This window comes from Heterodontus francisci, chromosome 12 (assembly GCF_036365525.1).
Source record: "Heterodontus francisci isolate sHetFra1 chromosome 12, sHetFra1.hap1, whole genome shotgun sequence".
NCBI classification, from domain to species: domain Eukaryota; kingdom Metazoa; phylum Chordata; class Chondrichthyes; order Heterodontiformes; family Heterodontidae; genus Heterodontus; species Heterodontus francisci.
In genome coordinates, this window is record NC_090382.1 from 102,768,597 (window position 1) to 102,791,387 (window position 22,791).

Here is a 22,791-nt window from a genome sequence, read left to right on the forward strand (position 1 = left end):
ATCCAACCTCTCCTCATAGCGAATGCCCTCCAGACCAGGCAACATCCTGGTAAACCTCCTCTGTAACCTCTCCAAAGCCTCCACGTCCTTCTGGTAGTGTGGCGACCAGAATTGCACGCAATATTCTAAGTGTGGCCTAACTAAAGTTCTGTACTAATTGATAGATTTTTGTGAGCCTAGGGTATTAAGAAATATGGAGATGACAGGTGTATGGAGTTAAGGTACAGATTAGCCATAAACATATTGAATGGCAGAATAGGCTTGAGCGGCTGAATGGTCTATACCTGTTAATATGTTCTCCTGGCTGTCTTCCCAACCACGACCATCTATGAACTTCAGCCCATCCAAAACTTTGCTGTCCATATACTATTTCCCAAGTGGTCACTGTCATTCTTGGTAACCTAATTCTCCCAACCCCACCGCCCCCCCAATTTAAGATTTTTAACCCGCTTTGATCTTGCCACTCCCAATCACTACAAAACATTCTCCAGTGCTGTAATCCCACCTTCAAACTTGCCATTCCTCTGATATCAGTTTTATGCAACAAAATCTGCTATCTCTGAAGTTGAACTGTTTTTTCATTCATTCTGATATGTGGGCATCATTGACAAGACCTGCATTTGTTGTCCAACAGGAACTTCCCTTGTGAAGATGGTGATGAGCCACGTCCTTGAATCATTGCAGTCCCTGCGGTGTAGGTACACCCACAGTGCTGTCAGGAAGGGAGTTCCAGGATTCTGACCCAGTGACAGTGGCAGAACAGCAATTTTTAAAATTTATTTCCAAAATATACTTTATTCATAGAAATCTGTAAAACAAAAATACATTACCAAACAGTTTCAAACAGCACCAAGTCAAAAAATACAAACAGTGCAAGGGTGATCAGTTTCCTTCAATACAATCATGAGTTGCCTCACAACCCTTCCATTTCATTTGTTATGCCATATACATTTTTACATTTTATAGCACACAGAATTTTCCCGATACAGTTCAAGGGGTTTCCCATGGATCCAGCCCCTCTGTTCAGCTTGGCGGGGGGACCTTACACTGTGGTCTTTCCCCATTGTGCCTTTGCTGCGGCTGCCCCAAGCTTTAGTGCGTCCCTCAGCACGTAGTCCTGGACCTTGGAATGTGCCAGTCTGCAACATTCGGTTGTGGACAACTCTTTGCACTGGAAGACTAGCACGTTTCGGGCAGACCAAAGGGCGTCTTTCACCGAATTGATAGTCCTCCAGCAGCAGTTGATGTTTGTCTCGGTGTGCGTCCCTGGGAACAGCCCGTAGAGCACAGACTCCTGTGTTACCAAGCTGCTTGGAATGAACCTCGACAAAAACCACTGCATCTCTTTCCACACCTGCTTTGCAAAGACACATTCCAGAAGGAGGTGGGCAACCGTCTCTTCCCCACCACAGCCACCTCGAGGGCATTGTGCGGAGGGGGTGAGACTTCGGGCGTGCAGGAAGGATCTGACGGGGAGGGCTCTTCTCACCACCAACCAAACTACATCTTGGTGCTTGTTTGAAAGTTCTGGTGATGAAGCATTCCGCCAAATGACTTTGGCGGTCTGCTCGGGGAACCATCCGACAGGATCCACCGTCTCCTTTTCCCGTAGGGCCTTGAGGACATTCCGTGCAGACCACTGCTTGCTGGATCGGTGGTCAAAGGTGTTTTCCCGCAGAAACTGCTCCACGAAGGATAGGTGGTAAGGAACAGTTCAACTGGATGGAGCGTTCCGCAGCAGTGTGATCAGACCCATCCTTCGCAACAGCGGGGACAGATAGAACCTCAGCATGTAGTGACACTTGGAGTTTGCGTACTGGAGGTCTACACACAGCTTGATGCAGCCGCACACGAAGGTAGTCATCAGGATAAGGCCCACGTTGGGTACATTTTTCCCACCCTTATCCAGAGGTTTGAACATCGTGTCCCTCCAAACAGCAATATATTTCTAAGTCAGAATGGTATGTGACTTGAAGTAGAATTTGCAGGTGGTGTTCCCACGTGCCTTGTCCTTCTAGGTGGTTGTGGCATTGAGTGTGAGGTTTATGCAGATATAGTGAGTGGAGATATAATTGTGATAAAGTGTGCAGATACAGTAAGTGGTTCAGGTATTGTGTGTGGGGACAGGCACAATTTCTATTTTCGGCTGGAATGTTTTATTGTGCAAATTATGAAACAGGGTTTTGCAACAGGGTGCTGGGAGCCAATTAGGAGCTGCGGACCCACCACGTGGATGGCGTAAATGTTTATGTAACTTGTGGTTTCTAAACACCGGAGCCGTAGGTACACTCCCGGATTGGAGTCGGAGTTTGGTGGTTGCAGACGTTCTTTAGACTCACTTTCCTGTCTCTCGGCGTGGGATGGAGCCGGTCCCGGGAGTGTTGGGGTGCCCGCTATGCCGCCGTCTGCTGCGGGAGCCGGTTACCGCCGCCTGCGGACACTCGCTGTGCCGTCGGTGTGTGAGCTGGGGTCGGTGCCCGGTTTGCCGGGAGCCGCTGGAGGTGCCGGGGAGCCGGGTTAATGTGTTGGCCAGCGGTTTGATGCAGAAGTGGCTCACCGAGGAGGCGTGGCTGAGCGCGGGGAGCGGCTTCACCGAGCCCCCGGAGTCCGGTAAGTAAGCAGCGAGACCTTTAGCATCATTTTACACGCAGCAGGGTTATATAACGCTGCATTGGACATAGAGCATAACCCCGAGAGCTGGAGTTTGCAGCAAAAACCTTGTCCTGTACTGATAGTACAGAATTTGCTGGGAAATGTCAGTTTTGTAGCTCTCTCCTGTATCACTGTGTAAATAAGCTAGCAGTCTGTGAAAGGAAGAGCTTCGCACAGCTGCGAATCAGAATGGGATAGTACAGCAAAAAAAGGAGGATATTCGGCCCTTTACCGCGTTCAGGCTCTTTGAAAAAGCTGCTTAATTTTAGCTGCAAGCTGCTGGGTGAAAGCGAGGGAGATCTTGCGCCTTTCACCACCTCGGATGGTCCCAAAGTGCTTTACAGCCAATTAAGAACTTTTGAAGTGTAGTCACTGTTGTAAACACAGCAGCTAGTTAGCGCACAGAAAGCTACCACAAATAGCAATGAAGTACATGACTCGATAACCTGTTTTAGTGATTGTCTGTTGAACGTGACCACTAACAAGGGAAGAACTCTCCTGCTCTGTGATTTTATTTTTAAATATCGGTTTAACGCCTCAGGCAGATGTTAAATTGAGGCCCCAACCAGCTATTAAGGTAGATATAAAAGAGAAAGGGACAGTGCGTAAAGAACATTTATACATGCCTTAACTTGTGTGAAAAGCACTCGGTGTGCAGTTAGCAGGGAGGGAGATGACTGGTGTGGGCAGAGGGAAGAGAGGAGATGGTGTAGAGCAGTAACCGAACCCTTTAAACACTAATAAAAGCAAAATACTGCGGATGCTGGAAATCTGAAACAAAAACAAGAAATGCTGGAGTCACTCAGCAGGTCTGGCAGCATCTGTGGAAAGAGAAGCAGAGTTAAGTTTTTGTGACAGGAGTAAAAGTTTGGGAAAGGAGAGTTTGCAGAAGGGGCTGTGAAGGCCAATTGTCACATACAAGTGATGCTGGAGATGCGTTTAATTCCAGTTAATGTTCCTCATGCCTGTGATAACCTTACACAACAGACAACATTGCAAGGGTAAAGACCTAAGTGAGGATATGAATGCCCTGCACTTTTAAAGGAGTTATATAAATGCACCATTTTGTTTCAACGGTTGATCAGCACTCTGTTTCAGACCCTGATCTCTGGTTGGGGGGTGGGGGTCAGTGTCAGAGGGCTGGAATTAAACTGAAGGAGTCTTCAGTTGTATAAAGCTCTGGTCATTCTGGGCACTGCACCTCAGGAAGGATATATAACATATATTGGCATAAAAGCAAGAAATGCTGGAAATACTCCGGTCTGGCAGCATCTGTGCAGAGTGAAGCAGCGTTAACATTTCAGGTCAGTGACCCTTCTTTGGAACTGGCAAATATTAGAAATGTGAAAGATTTTAAGCAAGTAAAGTGGGGGCAGGGCAAGAGATAACAAAGGAGGTGTAGATAGGACAAGGTCACAGAGAACAACCAACCAAAAGGTCATGGAGCAAAGGCAAACAATAATTTAATAGTGTGTTGAAAGACAAAGCAGTGTTAACAGACTGAAAACTGAACAGCCGCAAGTGCAGACATGAAAAAAACAGTGGGTACGCAAACTGAACAAACTAGGATAAAATAAAATAAACACACAAAAAAAAAGAAAAAATAACTATAAAAATAAAAGTAAAATGGGGGCCCGTCATGCTCTGAAATTATTGAACTCAATGTTCAGTCCGGCAGGCTGTAGTGTGCCTAATCGGTAAATGAATTGCTGTTCCTCGAGTTTGTGTTGATATTCACTGGAACACTACAGCAATCCCAGGACAGAGATATAAGCATGAGAGCAGGGGGGAGTGTTGAAATGGCAAGCAACCGGAAGCTTGGGGTCATGCTTTCAGACTGAGCGGAGGTGTTCCGCAAAGCGGTCACCCAATCTGCGTTTGGTCTCCCCAGTGTAGAGCAGACCACGTGAACAGCGACTACAGTATACTAAATTGAAAGAAATACAAGTAAGTCGCTGCTTCACCTGAAAGGAGTGTTTGGGGCCTGGGATAGTGAGGAGAGAGGAGGTAAATGGGCAGGTATTACACCTCCTGCGATTACAGGAGAAGGTGCCATGGGAAGGGGACGAAGTGGTGGAGGTAATGGAGGAGTGGACCAGGGTGTCGCGGAGGGAATGATCCCTTCGGAATGCTGACGGGGGAAGGGAGGGGAAGATGTGTTTGGTAGTGGCATCACACTGGAGGTGGCCTTGGACGGGGTGCAGCGCAGATTCACCAGAATGATACTGGGACTAAAAGGTTTAGATTACAAGTACAAGTTGCATTGACTAGGCTTGTAGTCCCCTGAGTATAGAAGATTAAGGGGTGAGCTAATTGAGGTGTTTAAAGTATTAAAATGATTCAGTAGAGTTGATCGAGAAACAATTTCCTCTGGTTTGGGGTGACCCGAACAAGGAATCATAACCTTAAAATTAGAGCTAGGCTGTTCAGGAAGGAAATTGGGAAGCGCTGCTTCACAGCCTTCCACCCAATCACAGACCTTCCCTTTTGTTCTTTCCTCCCCTCCCCCCTTTCCCTCCCACTGTACTGGTTAAAACATGTTACAGCTCTAACTTTTTCCAGTTCTGACGAAAAGTGATTGGCCTGAAATGTTATCTCTGTTTCTCCACAGATGCTGCTCAGTATATCTTCATTTATATTAACACTTTTTCCACACAAATGATGGGCTGGCTGGGTGGGTGGTATCATAATGCCAGGTTTGCCTCTGGTTAATAACACTGATCTGGTGCCGGGTGGGCAGATGTGGTCCAAATCAACGAAAAGGATTTAAGTTAATATCAAATCGAAATCCCTCATCTTAAAAACCTCTATTTAAATCTCCTGTCCACCTTCTTTGCTTCAGTATCTCTCCTCAGAACTAGCTTCCCATTGCTACCTTTTGCTTCAGTCTTATCCCTATTTAGAACGGAACTGTTTGATTTTATTACCTTACCCCATATTCGGTTGCTAAATTGTTTTCTGAATGAATGTTATCCTTATCTATTTCTTCCCTTTCTTTCTCGGTTGTTCCTGGCTACTTTTATTTTCTCCATTCTTCCTTCCTTAAACACCTTGTCACTTGCCTATTTCACCATTTTGCTCGGAAATTCACACTCGCTGTTCAGTGTAGCTGCCTTGTGGAATTGCTCCTGTCTGTCCCAGAACTGGCGCCTGTTCCCAATAAGTGGAATTTCTCTTCTGGATACCACTCCTTCTTCCTGAACTTCCAGACTTCCAGTTCTTCCTTATTGGAGCTCATGGTTGGGGAAGTAATCCTGAGATTTCCTCCCCCCCATTTCCCCACCTCCACCCCCCATGAAGTCCAATTCCAAGTCATCCTTTAAAGTCATCCTGCTGGAATTCAGGCTTATCTCTGGTTCCCTCATGGACTCCACATCATCGGATCCCACATCTCTGGCCCCCTCATGGACTAGTTGCTCGTCTTGTATAACCTTTTCCAGTCCAGAGGCAACAAAGCATCTGTAATGTCAGTGCTTAATTATCAGTCTGTAAACGTATCAGCTCTCAGTTCTCAACCCAATCTACTAACCAGTCTCTCACATCTTCCCCTCCCCACCCCTGTCAGCATTCCAAAGGGATCGTGCCCTCCACGACACCCTGGTCCACTCCTCCATTACCCCTAACACCTCGAACCCTTCCTACGGCACCTTCCATGCAATCACAGGAGGTGTAATACCTGCCCTTTTACCTCCCCTCTCCTCACTATCCAAGGCCCCAAACACTCCTTTCAGGTAAAGTAATGATTTACTTGTACTTCTTTCAATTTAGTATACTGTATTCGCTGCTCACAATGTGATCTCCTTTACACTGGGGAGACTAAATGCAGATTGAGTGACTGCTTTGCAGAACACCTCCGTGCAGTCCAAAAGCATGACTCCAAGTTTCCGGTTGCTTGTCATTTAAACACCCTCCACCCCCCCTGCTCTCATGCCCACATATCTGTCCTGGGCTTGCTGCAGTGTTCCAGTGAATGTCAACGCAAGCTCGAGGAACAGGAACTCATTTACTGATTAGGCACGTTACAGCCTGCCGGACTGAACATTGAGTTCAGTAATTTCAGAGCATGACGGGGCCCCCCTTTTTATTTTTATTTTTATTTTTTTCTTTATTTGTTTTATTTTAGTTTGTTTCATTTATTTTTTTTTACCATTTGCCTACCCACTTTTTTTTTCATGTTTGTGCTTTGGGCCAGGGCTGTTCATTTTTCTGTGCATTAACACCCTCTCTGCACTAACGCTTTGTCTTTCAACACACCATTAACATACTGTTTCCCTTTGCTCCATGATCTTCTGGTCAGTTATTCTCTGTGACCCTCTGTCCTATCAACACCTTCCCTTTTGTTATCTCTTGCCCCACCCCTGCTTTATTTGCTTAAAACCTATTACATTTCTAACCTTTGCCAGTTCTGATGAAGGGTCACTGACCTGAAACGTTAACTCTGCTTCTCTCTCCACAGATGCTGCCAGACCTGCTGAGTATTTCCAGCATTTCTTGTTTATATTTCTGTCCTCCTAAAGTTACACTCAGTCCTCTTTACAGTTAAACATGTTCCTTTTGTGATTGCAAATTTTAATATTATGCTCCTATTTCCAAGTCCAGATCTTTAGTTAGGTACGTAAGCAACTATTATCCACTACTGTTTTCTGTCTAGTAACCAAAATCTATCCATGCTGCCACATTCCCTTTAATACAATGAGCTTTAATAACTTATGAAAATCCATGTTCACAAAGTCTATCCGATTTGTTTTAGCAATATGCTGTTATTTTCCCAACAAACTGTTAAATTTGTTAACCATGGCTTGTCATCACAAATCTATGCTTACTCTCCCTAATTAACTAGTGTCTATCTCGGTGCATGTGAATTTTATCTCTTGCATGCCTTGTAGAAGCTCATGCACTATCAAGGTTAGGTTGACTGATTATAGTTACTTGGTTTAACTTTTCCTTTTGTTACACAGGCTCCCTACAGCCCAGTAGTCTGGCATGACTGCAACACAAAATATTCTCCCTCTATCATGCTTCCAAAAATCCCATTTTGAAAACCTAAACAAACTTCATAAAAAAGTCACACCATGCCATCAGTTGTGGGTCTCTGAGACACTGAATAGTTGAGACAAGATAAACCAGGGTATTGTGTGCATTGACTGTGGGGAAGATCAAATGGGTGTGTAGAGTCCATGCTAGGGTAGCGTGTACATGGGTTGTTGGGGAGTATCTTTGTTTTAAATTCACACTGATGGAAATATTTGAAACTGATTGATTAAGTCAAACTTGCCAGAATTGCACAAATGGAGGTTCATTATTTATCTGTGCCTTATCTACGTATTTGATATTCAACCTGTTTCAAATGAGTTCCAGACATTCTGTATCAAACACTGTTGCTCTGTAACTTCATTTTCAAACAATGTTCTAAAAGAGCATGTTCACTTCTGTCTGATTCTGATGAATTGCTATTTAATAAAGTCTTATTTTCACATTGTGATCACTGCTGCCATGTGCTGCAAGCACAGATGTGCAGGATATATGATTGGGGTTTACTGTCCAATAGTCACCTTGTCCTGTTTGCATTATGAAGTGAGTCACTTCCATGGGAGCTGCTCCAAAATTATCCAAAATACAAGCAAGAACACAGCAGGTAGTTCAAAAACAAGCGGGTAAATCAGTTCGCAAGATAGAGGCAATTGGGTGAAAGGTATTGACAAGAAATGTTAACTCTGTCACTCTCCACAGATCTAGCCTGACCTCCTGAGTTTCCAGTTTTTTTTTAATTTTGGAGGCAATTAGATGTGCTTCTGGAGAGGGAGGTATGATTTGACCTTTTGTCTTGTACCAATAGCACCTGATGATGGACAATCCAGAACCTCCCAGGCTGAGGCACAGGCAGGAATCCAGGTGGCAGGGGACAGACTGGACCAGTTGGAAGTCGACTGTAAAAGAAGTACCGAGGGCCTTGAGGTGGGTGCGATATTCTGCTCCACGTCAGTGGACCTAGATTGGACCTGAAGCAGCAACACGGAAAATGTTCCACTGTGCTGCTCTTTCAATCTTCACTTGTTTGTTGAACTCTGTCTGCTGCCCAGTGTATGTGCAGATTCTGAGGGATGTCCAGAACGTAATTGGTGGTCGTGTTAAAGATGTAATTTGTTGTACCTTCTCCTTTTGCTGTCCTGTAGAACCTGTCACTGGAGACTGTAGGGTGTCTGCAGGATGCACAAGTGTCTTTAATACAGGATGTCTCCAGCGGGCAGCGTCTGATGGTCCTTCAACCAATGGTGAAGGAGGCAACAAACAAACTTTCTGCAGAAGAACTGAGCTCCCCAGGTAAAGTTAAAAGGAAATGTTACTAAGTCTGTCACAAAACAGCAGGGCAGAAGGTGTAATGTGCACATGTCCAGATGTTGGGAGTGCTCCATGTTGTCTATTTACAGCTGTGGATATTAATTTAAAATTGTTTCTCTTCTCTCCAGTTTCTGAGGAGAAAAATGCCCCAGATTCCTCCCCCTGCCCCCAGTCTGTACTTCGTGATCTCCTCAGCGTCTCGGACTTTGAGTGCTCTGTCTGCACAAAGTGAGTGGAATTAGTTGCTGAATAATCAGTGAAGCAATCCTCTGCACCCAGTGCTCTCCTGTGCTCATGTCAGAGGGAAGCTTGCATTGCTTGTTTGTTTTTTGATGGTGGTTGGTTGGGTCTCTTTCATTCATGCATCTGAGAGGAAGAAAAACACGAGGAAGCCATTCAGCCCCTCTAGCCTGTTCTGCCATTCAGTGAGATCATGGCTGATCTGTGTCCTGACTCCATCCTAAATACACATGGCCAGCAAAAATCTATCAATCTCAGATTTAGATTTATTAATTGAGCTAGTATTTATGACTTTTTTGCGTGAAGAAGTGTTTCTTAACTGCTCTTCTGAATGGCCTGGCTCTGATTTTAAGACTATTTCCTCTTGTAGACTCCCCCCACCAGCGGAAAATATTTCTCTACCTACCCACCAATTGCTTTCAAAATCTTAATCATAATTGAATCACCCCTTAGATTTCTATATTCCAGGCATACTTCAAGTCTAGTTCATTCAATCTCCCCTGCTTTAGAACAGCTTTCATCCCCTTTTATATTCTAGTCCTCTAGTTATAAAGGCTAATATTTCATTTAGCTTTTTGGGGTTTTGTTTTGTACTTAACTACTACATTTTAGTGGTCTGTGTACATGGACCCCTTTATCTCTTTGCACTGTTCCTAGCTTTTTCATCATTTACAACATTTTTTTTTTATTCATTCATTGGATGTGGGCGATGCTGGCCAGGCCAGCATTTATTGCCCATCCCTAATTGCTCTTGAGAAGGTGGTGGTGAGCTGCCTTCTTGAACCGCTGCAGTCCATTTGGGGTAGGTATACCCACAGTGCTGTTAGGAAGGGAGTTCCAGGATTTTGACCCAGCGACAGTGAAGGAATGGCAATATAGTTCCAAGTCGGGATGGTGTGTGACTTGGAGGGGAACTTGCAGGTGGTGGTGTTCCCATGTATTTGCTGCCCTTGTCCTTCTAGTTGGTAGAGGTCGCGGGTTTGGAAGGTGCTGTCTATTCAGATTTTCAGATCTATCTTGTGATATAAAATGGATAACCTCATTTTTATCTGTTGAAATCTATCTGCCACAATTTCATCACACACTTAATCTATTGATATTGCTTGTACTTTTAAGCTCCTGCTTATGCTACTTACTATGCCACCAATCTTTGTGCTATGAGCAAGCTTGGATATATGACTCTCTTATAAGTCATTAATAGATTTAGTGAATAGTTGAGGCCCCAATAAAAAATCTTTGTAGGGCCACCATTAGTCACTTTCTTCCAATTATTGTAGCCATTATCCCTACCTGTGTTCCAGTACCTAGGCAATCTCCTAACCAGGTCAATAACTTGGCTTCAATTCCACGAGCCTTAATTTTAGCAAAACCTTTTCAAATGCCTTTTGGAAGTCCATATAAACTATATCCATAGACGTTATGCTGTCTATTACTCAGTTACTTCCTTAACAAATTAAATTAGGTTTGTCAAGCATGTTGGTTGTCCAGTATGCTCAGTTTTCTCCTTGTGCCCAGTGAGTCTGTCCTTTTTAATTACAGATTCCAATTTATGTCCCCACATCATATGTTAGACTAACAGGTCTATACTTATAGGGAAAAGTTAGTCTGAACCAGGGTAGCCCTTCCAGGTTGTACCATTATTCAAGGAGGGGATACTGGAGAATGAAGAAAGAAAAAAGCTTTTTCACTGCTGTAATGTTGGAAACGGGGCAGCCAAATTGTGCACAGCAAGATCTCAAAAACAGCAATGAGAAATGATGAGATCATCAGTTTTTGGCAGTGTTGGCTGAGAGAGAAATTTTAGTTTGGAACACCAGGGAAGCTCGCTGTTCTGTGATGGGGTTGGATGTGAAACGGGCTAGAAATGAATGTGCGAGGGCATGGAGTGTGATGGGGAGGATGTGTGTGTGACGGGATGGGTCTGGATGGTGGTAGGGGCTGGTTGGCCCGAGGATGGGTGTGTGGAGTGGGGTCGGGTGTGCAACCAGCCTCGTGTGTAAATGACTCAGCAGTGATCCGATGGCTGACATGCGACTTGCTTCTGTTCAGGTTACTGTTTGAGCCGGTCACCACCCCCTGTGGCCATACTTTCTGCAAGAAATGTGTCGAACGATGTTTGGATTATAGACCCTGCTGCCCTCTATGCAAGGAGGACCTGAGAAAGGCAAGTTCAGGAGAGTGAGCAGTTATCCGATGGAAGATTATCTGGGGTGAGGTAATGGGCACACGCACGGGGTCTACATGGGCAAGCACGGTCCATGGGGAACAGGCATAGGTTGAGGTTCTTCCTTCTGTTGCCCCCAGTTCCTGCAGCAGAGGCAGTACCGGGTCACTCAGCTACTTGATGCCCTCATCACCATTTATTTCTCCACGGAATGTGCGGAGAGGAAGCTGTTGAATGAAATGGAAATGGCCGAACTGTCCAAGTAAGTTAAAGCGGTCGGAGTGGGTGAGGAAGGGAGGTGGGGGGGCTGTGGATGAGAAAGAGGGGGAAGGTGAGACAGTTAGGGGAAGGCAGGTTGCAGGGATGGGGGTCGGGGGCAAGGAGGAGGGGCAGAGGTGAGAAGGGAAGTTGGTTGTGAGGAAGGAGGAGGTATGGGGGAGAGCTGAAGTGAGGTAAGGGGAGGGTGGCAAGTGAAGCAGCAGAGGGAGGAAGGGGGTTAGGCGGGTGAGGGATCGGGGGAGAGGACAGAAAGGGGAAGGAGGCGGACTTTTATTTTGAGGAGGGGTGGGAATGTTTGAGCTGATTTACTTTGCCAGTAATCAGCATTAAAATGTGAAGTGAATCTGTTTACTTCTCTTAGTTTGACGAGCAACATTCCGATCTTTGTCTGCGCAATGGCATTCCCAGGCATCTCCTGCCCACTGCACATCTTTGAGCCCCGCTACAGACTGATGATGCGACGCTGTCTAGAGACGGGAACTAAAACATTTGGGATGTGTGTGTACGATCGTGGGAAAATGTACGTGCAGAGGTTTGGAGCTCGCTGTGATTCATGCAATTGATGTTGGTGTATTAACCACCCCCGACCTCCCCATCCCCGTTCAATGGGACAATTGCACACCAGCTCGGACACTGTCAAAAATGCTTCAGCCCATCACATGCTGCACAGAACGTGAATTAGCCAATCCCTCAATTGTTAATGTGGAACTTCAGATAGTTTGAGTGGAGATGTGTGACAATTTTCAGTGTGTTGCATATTGACGGGTGTAGTCTGATGTGGTGCAGATATAATATAGTTATTCGGGTAGTAGAGCACAGAGAGCCAGTCGGCCCATCAAGTCTGTGCTGGCCTTTTCAAAGAGCAATCCTGTTAGTTCCACTCCCAGCTTTTTCCCCATGTCCCTGCATTCTTTTTTTTTTCTCCAAGTATTCATCCAATTCCCTTTTTGAAAACTACTATTGAACTGTTCCATCACCCTATCAGGCAGTGCATTCCAAATCCTAACCACTTGTTGCATTTAAAAAATAAAATCTTTTCATCTTGTTGCGTCTGGTTCTATTGCCAATCACCTTAAATCCTTGCCCTTTGGTTATCGACCCTTCGACCATTGGAAACAGTTTCTCAAATACTCTATCTGGACCCTTCATAATTTTAAACTTCGCTATCAAATCTCCTCTTAGCCTCCTATAATCTAAGGAAAACAACTGCAGCTTCTCTAGTCTACCCACATAACTGTAATCTCTCATCCCTGCATTCTAGTAAATCTCTTCTGTACCCTTGTCTCCAAAGCCTTCACATCCTTCCTAAAGTGTGGTGCCCAGTATTCCAGCTGGGCCGAACTAGTGTTTTAGGTAGTTTTGGCATAACTTCCTGGCTTTTGTACACTATACCTCTATTTATAAAGCTCAGAATCCAATATTTATATTAAGTCTTTTTATAACCCCTCCTGCCACTTTCAAAGATAAACACCCCCAGGTCTGTGTTGTGTCTCCTCATTCTTCCTGCCAAAATGCATCACCTCACACTTTTTTCTTCTGCACTGAATTTCATCTGCCATGTGTATGCCCATTTCACAGTGTTTTATGTCCTTTTGCAGTCTGTTGCAATCTTCCTCACTGTTTACTTCACTTACAAGTTTTGTCACTTGCAAATTTTTAAATTATGCCCTGTACCATCAAGTTCAAGTCATTAATGCATACAAAAATGGAAGTGGTCCTAATATTGAGCCTTTGGGAACACCACTGTATACTTCCCTCCAGTCTGAAAAACATTCATTCACCACAACTCTGTTTTCTATCTCTTAGCCAATGTTGTATCCATGCTGTTACTGCCCCTTTTTATCCCATGGGCTTCAATTTTGCTAACAAGCCTATTATGTGACTCTTCAAACACTTTTTGAAAGTTCATATTGTTACGGCCAGGGGGGGAGTGGTCTCAGGCTCCCCTCTTGCCCTTCCTCTTATTTAACTGCAACAGGTTCCAGGATGCCAATATTTACGCTGTTTTGAAGACAATGTGTCAATGGCTTTGACTGTCATGCTAATGAAGCAATTCTAGGTAATTCAGTTACTTAGAGCAACCCATTGTTCTGGGTCCAGAGCTTCTCAGACTTTCTGTCTGCAGTTCAATCTCCTGGTATTTCAGATGCAAATTGCAGTGGCCATCTTGGCTACTAGTTTTTAAAAAAGTAACTAAGATTTTTCCATTAAAAGTCTAATCTAAGTTTCTAACTGATGAAATTAATATTTCTCATTTGGCATGTGGGATTTTCTTGACGATATACACATAAGCTGCACTACCCTCATCCAAAAAAACTCAATCAAGTTAGCCAAACACCATTTTCCCTTCACAAATCCGTACTGGCTCTCCTTTATTCGTCCATGCTTGTCCAATTGGCTGTTAATTTTCTCCCAGATTCTTGTTTCTAAAAGTTTCCTCACCACCAATATTAAACTGGCTGGCCTGAAATTGCCAGGGTTATCCTCCTTTTTTTTTTTGAAATGAGGGCTGTACGTTGATGCAGTTATTCTATGGTAGTTCAGTCTGTTGAAATGCAGATGACAGTTTGTTGAACTGCTGTAGGTTTGCTTCACTGCTGATTAGTTTGACCAGTCTGATCCATTGCTTCAGATGATTGTTGGGCCCTCAGTTTTGCAGATTATGGCTGTATGCTGAAGATTGAAAGAAGTGAGGACCTCCCAGATGGTCGGTCTCTTATCGACACTGTTGGCGGACGTCGCTTTAAGGTGTTAAGAAGAAGTCGGAGAGACGGCTACAGCACAGCCGATGTTGAATACTTGGAGGACAAATTAGTAAGTGTGTATACAGTTCACCGCAAGGAATACTGTGTCCTGGCCAGCAAGGGGGTCAATCTTCACAGCATAAAGGCTGAACGGGGGGTCACAGAAGGGGGATAGAATGGGAATTTCAGGCCCTGGACCTTAACCATCTTGACTAAATACTGCTGGTAAATGCTTGATGTGAGACACTGGCAAACTAAGGGAACCAAACTAAAATGGCCATGTACTAGTGCATCAACCCTACCCTTAAATATATCTATGTTCTCTGCTTCAGCCAGAGTTCCACAATCTCTCTGCTCTTTTTTTTAAAAAAAATTCCTTTTTAATTCTTTACCTATTAATAATAATTTTGTATTTCTGAATGCTTGTTCAGACTCCCCAACAAGTGGAAATGGTTTCTCCAGATCCACCCTGTCAACCCCTTCATCGTTCGAAAGATCAGTATCATGTCTCCTCTCAACCTTCTCTTTTCATGAGAAAGAGCTCCAGCCAGTTCAGTCTTTCCTGATAGTTGCAACCCCTCAATTCTGGTAATACCCATGTAAATATTTTTTTGCATTTTCTCCAGGGCCTCTTTATTCTCTTGATAATATGGATACCAGAACTGCACAGAGTGCTCAGAGCGTGGTCTAACTGAGGTTCTTTACAAATTTATTACCTCCCTGCTCTTCTTTTATTCCTCCAGAAAGTAATCCCAATTCTTGGCATAATTTATGGTTTTATCAGCTTGTGTTGCTGCTGCTTGTGATTTATGTCTTTGTATGCCCTGATTCCTTTGTTCCTGTATCCCATTTAGTTTCTCACCATCCAAGGAATAAGTGACGTCAATATTTCTCCTCCTAAAATAAGTATCACACGTTGTGAGGAATCAGTTGAACAACTTTGATAAACCTGCTTTTATCACCACAGCAATGTGTATTTACATAGCCCCTTTTGATGTAATAATTCATCCTAAGGCACTTCACAGGAGCATTATAAAGCTAAATTTGACACCGAGCGACATTGAGGCATTGTGGTAGATGACCAAAAGTTTGATCAAAGTGGTACATTCTAAGAAACATCTAAAAGGAAGAAAGCAAAGGAGGGAGGGAATTCTGGAGCTTTGGGTCCTAGGCAGCTAAAGACATGACTGCCAATGTGGAACAATTAAAATTGGGGATGCTCGAGAGGCCAGAATTAGAGGAGTACAGCTATCTCAGAATTGTGGGGCTGGAGGAGATTACAGAGGTAGGAAGATGTGAGGCCATGGAGGGATTTGAAAGCAAGGATGAGAATTTTAACATGCAGATGTTGTCAGACCAGGAGCCAATCTAGGCCAGCAATCACTGTGATGATGGGTGAATGGGACTTGGTGCGAGTAAGGATACAGGCAGCAGTGTTTTGGATGAGCTCAAGGAGGGTGGATCGTGGGAGGCCAGCCAGGAGCGTGTTGGAATAGTCTGGAAGTAACCGAGTCATGGGCGATTTTGTTATTGAAGTGGAAATAGGCAGTCTTTGTGATGACATGGATGTGTGGTGGGAAGTTCATCTCTGGTTCAAATATGATGAGCTGTCTGGTTCAGCATCAGACAGTTGCCAGGGAAAAGGATTGAGGCATTGGCTAGGGAATGGAGTTTGTCGCAGGAACCAAATATCTGTCGTCCGAATATTAAATTGGAGGCAGTTTCTGCTTCTCCAGTACTGGATGTCGACAAACCGTGTGAAATTTTAGAGACGGTGGACGATTGTGAGGGGTAGTGGTGAAGTAGAGCTGGGTGTCATCAGCATACATGTGAAAACTGACGTGTTTTTGAATAACGTCGCCCCGGGGCAGCATGTCGATGAGAAATAGGAGGGGACTGAGGATAGATCCTTGGGGGGTGGTGTTGGTGGATGGCAGGGGTGTGGGGTGGTTGGGGTGTTGGTGGAGTCACCAGAGGTGACAGCGGAACAAGAAGTGATTGCAGGTGATTCTCTGTTCTCTGGCTACGATGACATAGATTGAGATTGTGATGTTATCTATTCTGAATTGCCCACAATTGTAACCCATTAAAACATGGAATCATAGGATGATTAAAGCATAGAAGGAGGCCATTCAGCTCTTTGTACCTGTTCCCATGCCCTGTTCCTATATATGTTTGAATATGTTTACAAATTTTAGTTTTCCATTTCTTTATCATTTACTCTCCGGATTGTGATCACTTGATTGCAACAACTGAACTTTATCCAGAGGGACTTCTGATTTAATTGAATTGTTTCTGTTTGTAAATCATGAGATCCTTGCTGTTTAGATGTGCTTCCCACCTCCCTCTCTTCATTCATAATCCCTCCTGAAAGAAAGAGTTCAAGAATTTAGAGGGAGTTTCAGTATTGAGCAGGGAACCAGGAGAATATCCCAGCAGGGCTTGTGAGTGTTTTCATTTCTGGATAGGTACCTGCACTGGCCTAGTCAGGTGAAACATTTTATACTAACATGCAACAGACTGGACTACCCAGAACAGGGATGGGGGTGAGAGATGGGGAATTGGGAAGGGGATTATTTTTATTCTCTCATGGGACGTGAGCACCATTAGCAAGGCCAGCATTTATTGCCCATCCCTAATTGCCTTTGAGAATGTGGTGGTAAGCCACCGCCTTGAGCTGCTGCTGTACGTGTGGTGAAGGTGCTCCCACAGTGCTGTTGGGGAGGGAGTTCCAGGACTTTGACTCAGTGACGATGAAGGAACAGCGATTTATATTTCCAAGTCAGGATGGTGTGTGACTTGGAGGAGTCTTGCAGTGATGGTGTTCACATGCGCCGGTTGCACTTGTTCTTCTAGCTGGTAGAGGTTGTGGATTTAGAAGATGCTGTCGAAGAAGTCTTGGTGAGTTGCTGGCATTAGGGGAGGAGAATGAGAGATTGTGGGTGTGGTGGGAACTGACTTGAGTTTGTGCCAATTACGGGAGATGGTGGGAGACGAAGGATGATGTAGGAGAGGAGTGTTCAGTTTATTGCAGCATTTTAACCAGTTCTAGCCTACACTTCAACTTGGCTATGATCAATTCTCATGACTGGGAATAAGTCAGAACCAGGAAAAACAATTTAAACTAATTTGGCTGGGACAGCAGGTGCATCAGAACATAGTTTTTTGTAAAACCAGATCAAATAAGGAGGTAGAAAGCTTGAGGTCTTTGAGGCAGAAGATAAAATTGCCAAACTAATGGAAGCAAACTAAACTGGCCAGGTAACAAAGCAGTGTTTGAGAAATATGTAGTATTTAGCCACTAAGATGAAGCCCTATCCATTTTAAGGCAGCAAAGCCTAATTGCTGTTAAGTAAGCACTAGTTGACCTCATTCTTTGCTTTTTAGGCTTTAGATCACATGAAATGTGAAGACCAGAAATTGTATTAATGTTTTATATATAACCTAACCTGAATGCTGGAAGATTGATGACATTGTATTGAAGTCTAGGCGAGTTGAGTCAATGATTGGGTTTTCAGGAATGTATCGAGCTTGGACTGAGAATCTGGTTTGGTGGCGATGGAAGTTCCTTAGTTCTGTCCTCTCTTATGTAGGTCGAAGGGGAAGAGCTCACTGACCTGTGCAATTTTCACAGTCGTGTGTATGAAAAGGCCCAAAGCTGGTTTGACCATCTACCAAGTATATTACAGGTACAGATCCGTACAAAACACGGACCGATTCCAGACCAGGAAGAGAATGTACAGGTGAGGGGAAGCTCATGTTACTCAGTTTATGTCAGACACTTACTCAAACCATGACTGAAAGGGAGATCAACTCAACCGGTCATGGTGTGGTTGACGGGGCCATTTTGATGTATTTCCAACTTTTAAAATAGCAATGAAAGTGTTTCCTCCTCTCCCTGTAGATGTTTTTTCCTCCAGCTGGAGGTTGTCCATGCCTGAAACGGGACACTTCCCATTTCACAAATGCATCAGGCATTCCCAGATCATGGACAGAAGAGTGATATGTGGAGTAATACTCTTCCTACACTGTCAAATAGTCATAGCATAGCAGATCTGCTTCTATTCCAGGTTATTGAAGCATATTGTGTGTGGGGAGTGAGAAAGATTAGTCTGGATGGGGTGTTAGAGTACAAGGAGTGAGGGGGAGAAAGGGATGAGACTGGTTGCGATATTGAAAGATAAGGGAGTGATCAGGAGAGTGGGTTTAGACTGGGTGGGTATTAAATAGAATGAGAGTGAGTAGGAGAGTGGGTTGAGACTGGTTTGGATATTGAAGGGTACAGGGAATGAGCACGAGATTGGGTAGGCATTAAACTGGGTGGATATTAAATGGTATGGAGTGAGGGGGAAGAGAGGGTTGAGACTGGAATATTGAAGGGTACAGGGAGTGAGCAGGTGTGGGTTTAGACTAGGTGGGTATTAATTGGTATGGGAGTGAGCAAGGAACTGAAAAGACAGTGAGTAACCAGCAACTGCTCACAAACTTCTGATAGTCACTGCTCCAGTTTCTAAGCAAAGCAAAGTGGGATTTACTTCACTTCCACCTGTAAATGTACTGCCACCAAAGCAGCCATCATACACCATTGGGAGTCAAGTATTGTGATCAAGAAAATCACAAGGCAACAATTCAACAATTTGTAGGCCCCCTGCCCCAACAAAACCTGGCCATGGTTTGAAAATGGAGAACTCCTGCTGCTGATCTGTGTATCAGCCCGGTTGATGTGTTGCTCTGTTTGTTGGGTTTCAGGCCTCTCCAGATGGCCCTCGTTGGTGCTGGTGGCTCCTGGCTGTTATACCGATGGACCCTGCTCTTCAGACATTGGTGCTTTCATCCACATCATTGAATGACCGACTGATTCACCTCCAGAGGGTCCTGGATTATTTGGCACAGAATCAGATCCAGTAACTGACTCTCTATGCTTTCACTGTGGAGCACTGGAGGATGGTAACGTTACTTTACAGTTAATGCATCCCAGCTAAAACTGCCCAAAGGAGCACGGAGAGGACACCTAGAGACTGCAATCTCTGCTCATCCTGTAATCATTCATTGAAAATTAGAGCTGTAAATTGCCAAAGCCCTCTGATTCCCAAAGAGTAACCTAGAAAGCATGTTGGTGATGGCAAAATTGAGTTTAAAGACTCTTTAATTGCTGAGCTGAGGCAAGTGAGAGTTAAGAGGTTCTGAAATGATGCGATGAGGTAGAACAGGGTGAAGATGCAGAGATTCCTACATCTCTCATCACATTAATACGCTGAGGGCCACCCAACACCTTTCACTGCTGTGGGATTCTGAACCTCGCCATGTGGGGGAGGTGGAAGGGAAGAGGTGAGCTGGGCTGATAATGTGTGGGGTGGAGAGCTGTGGGGGTGAGGTGGGCAGCAGGCTAGGTTATGAGGACTCCTGATCTCCAGCGCACAATAGCCACAGCATGAGGCATCTTGAAATCCTGGTCTAGGCAAAGGTCAGGGCCAAGGGGGAAGCGGGGAAAAAATGCACGAATCACTTTTAACAATGTGACACAAACACTTGTGTTTCTCAGTGATGAAGGTTCCTTGATTGGATGCAGTGAGGTTTCTGCCACCACTTCATCCATTTTATTATCAAATTACTTATCAACATTCTCACCTTTTGTATATAGCAGTCTCTGTTTAATTATAGAGGTTTGAGTTCTTGAAATGTGCAATTTTATAAACTCAATCAATTTCTGGGAAGTACAGAAAGGATCAATGAACTTGCATGCAGCTTGTGCAATTGGGCTTGTATGCATTTGCTTGCTGAGATTCTGAATTTGGCTTCAGCTCTTGTATTTTACACAAATCGATTATATTTGAAGGTTTAAGTTGTTGAGAATATATTAAATGTTCAGCACTCTCTGAATCCTCTGCACAAGTGACTGTGTATTTACACAGTGACTAACTAGCCTGCTAGGGACTAGGTTGTGAAACGTTCTCATTGGTGGATGATGAGAAATAACTAGAGCTGAGACACATCGTGCATTTAATAAACTAATCGCAGGAGCAGAAAGGTTGACTATTTCTTTTATGTTTGTTTACGTCATGGAAATGAGAGAGGTCAGCGGGAGACATGCAAAGGGGAGCTGCACCAGTTCCTGCTCCACTGACAGGTTGTGGTGAGCTGGGATTCAGGAAAAGAACAGAAAGTGAGAAAGAAAGGGGAGCTGGTGGAGAGGGTGTGAGGCTGAAAGAAGGAATGACTGAGCATGGTTTTGCATAAAGAGGGAATTTGAAAGTAAAGGTCTTGGGATTTATTTTATTTTTGAACATTTCAATGTTGCTGGGCCAAGCTGGTTGAATTCTGTATCGACACTGAGGACTGCTGTCTCTTCTGGCTTGACTCCCTATGCTCGTGACTGCATGGTGTCGTGTGCTGCGTGGAATTTCTTTACAGCCGTCAAGTCTACAGCACAGAAACGGGCCATTCAGCCCACCTGGTCTATGCCAGTGTTTTGCTCCGCACAAGCCTCCTCCCACCCTTCTTCATCTCACTCTACTGGTATTTCTTTCAATTCCTTTCTTCCTCATGTGCTTATCTAGCCTCCGTCTAAAATCCCTATTCGCCTCAATTATTTGTGGAATTTCAGATGCTAACCATTCTCTGGGAAAAGAAGATTTACTAGTAATTATGTGTTTGTGGCCCCTCGTTCTGGTCTCTTACCCCATGTTACCCCCCCCCCCCCCCCCAACCAATGTGGAAACATTTTCTCTGTAACCAAAGTTCTGTACAAGTTTAACATAACTTATGCTTTTCAATTTTATACCTCCTAGAAATGAACCCAGTGTTTGGTTAACTTTATTTTTTGTTACACTGCAACATTACTTTTTACTCCTTTGTATATCTACCTCCAGATCCCTATCCTCCTCCACCCCATTTAGACTCATTATTCAAGCAATATGTGGCCTCTTTATTCTTCCTACCAAAATGTACCACCTCTCAGTTATCTATATTGAAATGCATTTGCGAATTAAATGTTCATTCTGCAAATTTATTAATCTCATCTTGTATTTTGTTGCAGTCGTCTTTGTTAACTGTTGTAGGTAGTTTTGGTGTGGTTAGAATTAGCTTTACTTTATTCTTTAATCTGATATTAACACATTGGTATAAAACTGACTCCTTTAACTAATTAGTCACAATCCTAAAGCCTTGATTGAGTTATGAGTTCTATATGTATTAAATTGTGAATGCCTTGATTATGTAGCTTGTATATATTTAAGAATGTCGATGTATAATAATGTATTGCCTGTGTCAGCACAAAAGAATTGCAGACTCTGACCACTTTCAGCAGCCTAGCTAACAAAGAATCAGTTTTTGTACAAATTTCATATTGTCTTTGTCAGCACAAAGAGCTGATAACTACAGTGATAAGATTTTAGAGTCTTTGACAGCGGCTGGCAGTTATCCTATCACCTCGGGTCCCAATTAAAATAGGTTGGCAACTGGCATCACAAGGTCTGAGCCAACCATCAGGCCCAACACAAGACGGCCTGATGGTCGGAAAGGGTTAGGGTCCGCAGTGCCTCAGCGTGTGGAGAACAAGAAGATTCACAGAAGCAGAAGATCTCCAGCAAGTGCTGTGGAGAGAACAAAAGAACTATTGGACTCAATAGACTGAGATTGTCTTTGAGTTGCCTGCGACCAAAACCCGATCGAAAAGTGCAACCATGAGAGCTATGAAGTCACTTTTTGTAAAGTATAACTCATTATTTCTGTATGCAGGTTTCCTGAATTACTACACCAAGTTAGTTTTGCCTCAAGTGCAAAAGCATATTGTCTAATTTTCCTAGCCATTCTGTGGTCACTAATCTGATAGTTGGAGGTTCATTGAGAATTTCCTAGGCATGCTTCTGCCTCATCCTCACTATCCTTTTCCTTCTCAACAGTCCCGATTAGCTGACATACCTGTACTGGCTTATCTCCTCCCTGTGATAATATTGCTTTAGCATACTGACGTGACACACTCTATGATTCTCCCTGTAATGGTAACAACACCAACATTTTCTGGTTGAAAATCGCGTGCTTTTGCATTCTTGTCTGCCCATTTTTTCATATTGGCTTGGGATACTTTTAGGTGTTCCTGAGCCATACTGCAAGCTTTCATGAGCCTTTCCCGGAACACAGATACATAGTCTAGTATCGAAGATTCATTCTTTTGTTCCAAGAATCTGTCTTTTATAAGTTTTAGAGGACCTCTTACTTCATGTCCATAAACCAATTTGAAAGGTTTGGAATTAGGTGAGTCTCTGGTGGCAAATAAAAGAAAGTCTAGCTCTTTAACCCAGTCATATGGATATTCGTGACAGTATGTTCTAATCATTGTTTTAAGAGTTTGGTGAAATCTCTCTAAAGCTCCCT

At 44.0% G+C, this 22,791-nt stretch overlaps 1 protein-coding gene across 2 annotated transcripts; it reads left to right on the top strand.

The window, feature by feature from the left end:
- Positions 1-2,276: 2,276 nt before the first annotated feature.
- lonrf4 (LON peptidase N-terminal domain and ring finger 4) lies at positions 2,277-21,396 on the top strand. 2 transcript variants are annotated; one of them, XM_068043978.1, is made up of 10 exons: positions 2,277-2,610; positions 8,489-8,607; positions 8,826-8,973; positions 9,120-9,219; positions 11,281-11,395; positions 11,536-11,657; positions 12,036-12,194; positions 14,326-14,488; positions 18,012-18,161; positions 19,168-21,396. In XM_068043978.1, exons 1-10 carry the CDS (start codon positions 2,361-2,363, stop codon positions 19,324-19,326), a joined length of 1,485 nt encoding a protein of 494 aa, XP_067900079.1. In that variant the 5' UTR covers positions 2,277-2,360; the 3' UTR covers positions 19,327-21,396. The 2 variants fall into 2 exon arrangements, with proteins under 2 accessions (XP_067900079.1, XP_067900080.1); XM_068043979.1 differs by lacking the exon at positions 18,012-18,161.
- Positions 21,397-22,791: the final 1,395 nt, after the last annotated feature.